A 7,486-nucleotide genomic window follows, 5' to 3' on the forward strand; every position below is an offset into this window, starting at 1 on the left:
GGCTGGTTAGTGATGTGACATTTGAGTGGCCCTCTGGTGTGTGGAGGCGAACAGGAGGTCAGCGGCTGATGGTTTTTCCCTGTGAATAGATGACAGTCCGTCTTTCCCTTGAATAGATGATGACATTCGGCTGTATTTATAGATGCGGTATTTCTAGACATTTGTTGAACCTGGAGCTCCAGTTAACAAAACCCCGTCTATAAACGGGGGCAGCGTATCAACACACTCCATTGTAATTATTTTGGCGTATTAAGGAATTATTGCATGTGCTGTATTGTTTCGCGGGGTCGTGATTAAGATAGAAATCAGCAGCCGCAGAGATCATCACGTAGATCACCGTGACACGATGCTTACATTGGAGATTCACCAGAGGACGCGCAGAGAAAATAAACAGCCCTGGATTGAGAAACAACACAGATACACGTCGAGCGACAGAATACGACTTCTAGATCTGCTCCAACGAGAGAACGACAAAAAACTCATACTGATTTGAACAATTGCCGGATTTTCTGAGAATCAAATCTTTGCATATTTTCCTGTTTGGACCAAATGTATACCAAACAGTGGTGACCCCGCACTCTCCTTTTCAATGGGCTCGGGGTGATGTGCGCCGCTTCTTGGTGGAAACTGCTGCTGCTCGGTCTCAAACACGATCGAGAATGCCAGGAATTCAATTGTGTGCAGGCATTTGGGAAACTGGCAACCTGTGTGTGACTTGACCGGCAGGGTCGCATCGCCGGTGCCCCGTCGAGCGTGCAAGCTGTCACACACCGGAACCACTGCAGGTATACGCTCCTCTGTGCGCCTTGCTCCTACAGTGAGTGAGTTGACCTCGTTTGTCTTGATGATTTTAATCTGTCATCTCTGCGAAGAAAGCCGGGGCACAATCGTAGTTATTCAGTGCGCGCTATAGGCGGAAAAGACGCACGAAAACAAAAGGGCGCATTGCCAAACCCTTTTCACCTCGCGCAGAAATAATGGAAGTTTAAAATAAACATCTATTCATCACCTGCAGCTGTAAGAACGTGGGCCATTCAGATCCAGCCTTAAGCAGAGACACTCACTTTTTAAACTTGTTATTGACTTTTACGCACCAACAGGGCCTGTTTTGTGCAATATAATGTTAATAAGGGCTTTCTATTTGTGTTTAGGTGTTCATTTTTGTTGAGGAATAGACTTACTCTCACTAATGGCGCCAGCTGAGTCATGCAGCCATGAAACTTTAATATGTAATTATAATATAATAATGAAACGACCTGGCAGAGGTAAGATTAATTACAGTATTTTTAAATATCTAGGCAAAAAATTATAATGACTGAGACTGATCAGTAAATTAATTCCTTCAGTTGTAAATATTCTAAATCGTATTTGTTTCACGAACAAAACAAAATGCGTATCGAGGCTGAGGCAGATCAGCAGACATTATAATCAGGTTAAAAAAAGAAAAACCTGCAATATAGTGAGGCGGGCCTGTTGGAGTCATGAACCTCGGCTGGCCTTATCTCTCTCAGCCCCTGTCACACCGGTCACATCCTGTATGCAGGCCCATTGTTCCCGGCTGAACTGACAACCTCAGTGCGCTGAATGCGCACCTGCCACGACGCACAGATACGTTCACCAATTCGACAGAGAAAAGTGTGTGTGTATGTGTGTGTTTGTGCGTGAGTGTGTGTTTGTGTGTGTTTGTGTGTGTGTGTGTGCGTGTGTTTGTGTGTGTGTGTGTGTGAGAGAGAGAGAGAGAGAGAGAGAGAGAGAGAGAGAGAGAGAGAGAGAGAGAGAGAGAGAGCGAGAGTTGTTTGAGCTGCACAGGTAATAGTTGGGTTGATAAATGATCTATCGGCGAACTCTCCAAATACTCAGGCGTAAAAAGTATGATGAATTCAAAATGCCACAATCAAGATACCTAGGATAACAGCTGTGTTATTTGGGTAAATTTTAATAAATTATAAATTGTATGAAACACTTTATGTGTTTTTTTCTCCTTCAAAAAAAATCTAAGACCACTTTTAAATTAGAGTAGGGTCTTTAAATGAATTAGATCCGTCCCTGCCCATAATTTATGTAAAGGTTGGTTACACACGATTCCTTGTAAAACACTTGTATTTATTATTTTTAGAAGCGTGTTTAGAATACACTTGCCTTTCAAACGTGCCCTTATCTCCGTATTGTTTACAAAACATTAATGTGAGGAAGCAGAGAATGTACACAGCTACATTTCAGGCTCGCCCCGACGGTCCCTGCGCACAGGAGCCAGGACGGCCAAGTGTCAGTGTTGTTGCTCCTACTGGGACCTCGGCCGTCTGTGGATCGGTCCCGGAGCTGGTGGCGTTTTCCCTCTTGTGTTCCTGTTTATTAGTTTCATTCTGCAGAAGACCACGGACAGATCTGGTTCGTGCTCGTAGTTCGTCGTTACCGAATGTGCCTCTTTATTATCTCTGAGAAGAATAAGCTGAAGTACCCGGACTTTCCGTGTTGGCAGCGTGGTTATGGTTTCATGCTAAATTTGTGTTCAAATGTTGAAGTGAAAACATTCTCTCCCTAATCGTTCCTGCAATGCATCTTCTATTTAATGGTTAAAATGAATATCCTCTCATGCGCCTCAGTCTGACCACAGAAATATAAATTGCATTATGTGGACTGAAAAATTTAGGATTTATTTGATATTATTTAAAAAGTGGAACGAGCCATTCGATGGTGCAGGCTTGCAAGGATGTTGTGCAAAAATGTATTTTGGGCAACTACTTTTAATGTGTTTTTAGATTTGATACAAGTGGGCCAATTGTATTTCACAATAAAAGCACGGTTAATTAATGAGCTATTATTTATATGTTTATATTTATGAGAGTTTTTAATTTCTTTACAGTAAATATTTGTTTGTCTCTTTTTGCACGGGTTGCATTCATGAGGTAATCATTTGAGTTTAGGTTGTTAACTTAAAAATCTGAATGAGCCGTAACTGACACAAATCGAGAAACCTTCCAAATTATGTTTTTTGTCCCTTCACCAATCACAACATCCACTCACGATAATAATAGTAAATGAAGCCACATACTGATAACAGCAGTTGACTTAAGAAAATCACGTCATTAATATACCTCTACCATATAGCAACGGTTAATGCTGACTTTTATTTTTTTGGGTCAAATCACATCGAAATGGTGTGTGGGTTATTCTTCTGATATCACAGATGAGTGTGTGTTTGGCAGTGGAGCAGAGGGTGGATCAAGATTGATGAGTGAATGCACCTCCAGGCGATAGAGAGTCATACATGGGCTTCATTGTAAACTCATGCGCCAAGTAAGCGTAATGTTGGAAGGGTGGCTCCATAAATCTGAATTATAATGGCCCATTAAATGTAAAAGCATTAGTCGGTCAATGGTCAGTTTTTAAGAACAAAGATTCGGTCTGTAGCTGTTATGAGTTGTCAAAACAACCTATTTCCCGCAGGGACACAGTGAAAACCAATATATCGATCGGCGTTGATCATATTGATGGTGATGTGGGGCTGGGACCAGTCGCCCTCACTCGCCAACATGTCTCTTTTATGTCGTGTGTGTCTGGGTAGGTCCTCAGGACCACAGGAAAGTCTCGGCGTAATTCACCGGTGAGACCGTTACACTGCTGAGGAGGAGCCGTGCGTCTGTCTGACTTTTATACTTTAATCCTGCGGAGAAGATCCCCTGTCATCAATACTTCAACAAGTTTCGTTCTGATAGCCCAGGCAGCGAGGAGTGAAAACCAGATGGCACCAATAGATCGATCGACTCACGCAGCATGGAGTGAGTGGATGAATCGATGTATGAATGAATTCCTCTTCCCGTCTGATGCCACTGAGTGCAGCCTCAGTCTTAAGAGACTTTGCGCGGCCGATATTTTGGTTACACGTCCTGTCTTTGTTGGCCTTATTTCCTACATGGTCCTGTGGCCTGTTATTTAGTCCACGAGTTAACTGCATTAACACTCGTGTCTTCCTGTCTCGTTGGCAGAGCTCAGGTAACATTCACGAGCAGAGGGGAAAAGACCAAAACAATCAAATTCAGTATTATTGTTATTATCATTACCGTTGTAATATTTATTGTTATATTGTAGGCTAATAAAAGTATTATTACAAAGTGTTGTCCCTGCTGCTGTTGGTTTCCTATTAGAGTGAGAATATAAAGTACAAAAATACGTTTATATCCTACTTTAAGTGAATACTAATTATCACATAATGGTCACATTATATTGAAAATGGAAAACATTTCATTTGATAAGGTATTTTTTCGACTTCGTTGAAAGAATGAAACAACTTTCCTCCAGTCTCGATGCTTTGTCATTGTCTACTGACACAAGATGCTTTGTGAATTATATTCTATACAAATTACCTTGAAAATTTTCCGATTAATATAGGAGACATCGTCTACTAAGGGAATCTGAATGATGCAAATATGTATTTGATAGAGCAGCTGAGCAGTAACAGCCACAAGACAAAGATCATAACTTATTAAAAAGACTTTAGTCCAACAGATATCAGTCACTGTGTTTAGACACATATTACCAAATTGTTATTATTATTATTATTATTAGTGGTAGTAGTAGAAGTAGTAATAGTAACTATATAAATATTTGTATTACTGCACGTGTGGAATTTTCTATTTAACGGATCTATTATTGCAACGGTTGAGCCTTAATTAATTTAAATAAATTAAGATAAATAACAAGCAACCTAATAAATATTGTATGTAAATATTTCAACAGTCACTGAGTTTGAATTTTACGAAGTTAACAGTGGAATAAACGCAGAGCCAAACATCTACCAAGGCACAATGGTTGCAGATGATTAGATCCCTCTAAACAAACTGTACCAATTCACTTAACTGTATGTTAACAAATAAAATAGTGTTTTTATGCTGCGTGACCTTCACAATATTTTTATGAAGGTTTTTAAATGCTTTTTACAGCCGATTGCTGTTTGTCAACAGTGGTTCTCAGAGCCTATACAGCATAAAACAGATTAGTTCATGACCACTGTGTTACTTTAAGAAATACAAGTTTATTAAGAAATTCACAAATCTAGAAAAGAGGGAAAAGTGCTATTAAAATGAAACATGGCCTCAACATGAAGGAGACAAAAATAGAGCTAATCACATTTATAAAAAAAAAAATCATAATAATTAAAACGATGATCAAACCCTGGCAATGGCTGGCGTCATATTGGAAATCATATCATACATACACGTGGGATCAGGAAATAAGGAAAACCCTAATTGTATTTTGGGCAGTCTGGTGGATTTCTAACAACACTTTCGCCTTTTTTTTTTATACTACACAAGATTCACAGCCATGACAGGAGGTGTAATTTCACCACGCGGGTCTCACCTCGCTCGGTGCGTGTTGGCTGAAAGGCCAAACAGCTCTGATTCAATGACACGTTAAAGCACTGACTTAATTTGGGCACCTTGTTTTCAAGTTTCATTTGGCAATAGTTTGGATAAGCCGTGCGTAAGGCTGCAGGGAAATAATTACGCACAGGCCCTCGACACGCAGCTGAGCCGGCGTCAGCAATGTCTATCCCCGTCAAAGTTTTTCAGAGGCACAATTTAGACTACAAGTTATGACCATCAGTCCAAGTGTAAAACAGGCGCCCCAAATGGCTCCCAGAGGCTGTGCTACCTGTGTCCGGGTGACTTCTTTACCTCCCGTTTCCATCTGATCAAAGTTTCGCATACGTCCTCATCGCCAATGTCAGCTGGACCCAAACAGCTCGTCAGAATGGTCTCTTCAAAGAAAAATACTCTCGGTTCTGTTTTGAAATCACAGGAAATCTCCTCTCACTCTCAGTGCCCTCGTTGTTACGCAGACCGCTTTTATTGGTAAACTTTAAATATCAATCCTCGTGTGTAACGCCGAGTGTTTGGTCTCGTGTTCCCAGTAAGAGCAGTGCATCATGGAGAGCTCCGCGGGCTGGCGGGAGCAGGCGAACTGGAGGCCCGCTCCGTTGCTGGAGGAGACCGGGGGCTGCGCCGCGTTGGCCGGGCTCAGCTGCTGCGCATGGTGGGGATGCGCCGGGTGGTGATGGTGACCCATGCCGTTGTAAGAGTTCACCATGCTGGGCAGCGCCATGCTCTGCACCCGGGCGTAAGGGTTATACGAGGAAGGGGGTGACAGCCCCTTGACGTTCACGGGACTCACGTTGCCACCGGCCATCTGACAGGACGTGTAGGACATCGGGGTGGGTGGCTGGCCGAGCGACCAGGAGTTGTTCATGAAGCTCGACTGCAGGTACTTGGGTGGGGACAGGTAGCCGTAGCCGTCCCCTCCGAACAACGACTTCCCCGGCTGGAAGTGCGTCGGCGGAGGTCTGAACGGCCGCTTCATTCTGCGGCGTCTCCTGTAGTTTCCCTTCTCGAACATGTCCTCACAGGCCGGGTCGAGAGTCCAGTAGTTCCCCTTCCTCTCCCCGCCGCCCTCCCGCGGAACCTTAATGAAGCATTCGTTGAGACTGAGGTTGTGTCTGATACTGTTCTGCCAACCTTTCTTATTTTTCTCATAGAAGGGGAACTTGCTGATGATATACTGGTAGATACCAGACAGAGTCAGGCGCTTCTCGGTGCTCTCCCGGATGGCCATGGCGATGAGCGCGACGTACGAGTACGGTGGCTTCTGGGAAGGGTCCGGCTTCTCCGACACCTTTTCCTGGACCGGTTCCTCTTTGGGCCGCTCTTTCTCCTTGCTCGCGTTGGTGTCGTGGATCATCAAAGCCATTGCGTCATCTTCCGAGTTCTGGTAAGTGGCCATCATTGCGCGCACCAAAACAAAACAAGTCCGGTCCTGATGCCGACAAACACAACGTCAACTGGCGCTTTACAGCCTCGGCTGGTACAGATGCTGCTGCTGCAGGAGCTCAGGGCGCACCGAGGACTGGAGGTTGTTTCCACGGAGCGCGCAGAGAAATCTTTATTTTGCAGCTCAGTATGATGCACCAGGCCCACTCCTCCCCTTAACGAGGATTTTGCTTAACTGGTTTCTAATGCAGTCGAGACCCAAGTTGTGGTTAGTGAGAGAGTAAGCCCAGCCCTTTCCTCTTCTCTCAGGTCCACTGACAGGCTGCCTCTGCCCCAATGCTTTCCCTGCGGAGCGACGTAGTGCTCCGTGATTTGTGCGTATCCGAGATCCGCCTCCGGTCGTTACAGTTGTATGAAAAAGTAATCAGCTTCCCCTCTCAGGCGTCTTAATCACAGCCAGTAAACATGGTTTTGCATTTAGAGACAAATAATGAAAAAACGTCATGAACGTGCCATTTAAAAAAATTGCAAGAATTAGTTACACATACCTTTCTTTATGTTCTATGTTTTCCCTATTACAGACATTTTATGAAACGGATCAAACATTTTGTTATGTTATTTTATTTTTGGATTAGCGAGAAAGAAAGAAAGAAAGAAAGAAAGAAAGAAAGAAAGAAAAAAAAGAGAGAGAAAGAAAGAATGAAAGAGAGAGAGAAAGAAAG

General features: G+C 43.3%; 1 protein-coding gene across 1 annotated transcript; it reads right to left on the bottom strand.

Annotated features, from left to right (window-relative positions):
• Positions 1-5,036: 5,036 nt before the first annotated feature.
• On the bottom strand, positions 5,037-6,991 carry foxl2a (forkhead box L2a). Its single transcript, XM_062385208.1, has one exon. It carries the CDS (start codon positions 6,778-6,780, stop codon positions 5,860-5,862), a length of 921 nt encoding a protein of 306 aa, XP_062241192.1. The 5' UTR covers positions 6,781-6,991; the 3' UTR covers positions 5,037-5,859.
• Between the last annotated feature and the right edge of the window lie 495 nt (positions 6,992-7,486).

Source organism: Platichthys flesus, chromosome 4, assembly GCF_949316205.1.
Source record: "Platichthys flesus chromosome 4, fPlaFle2.1, whole genome shotgun sequence".
NCBI classification, from domain to species: Eukaryota; Metazoa; Chordata; class Actinopteri; order Pleuronectiformes; family Pleuronectidae; genus Platichthys; species Platichthys flesus.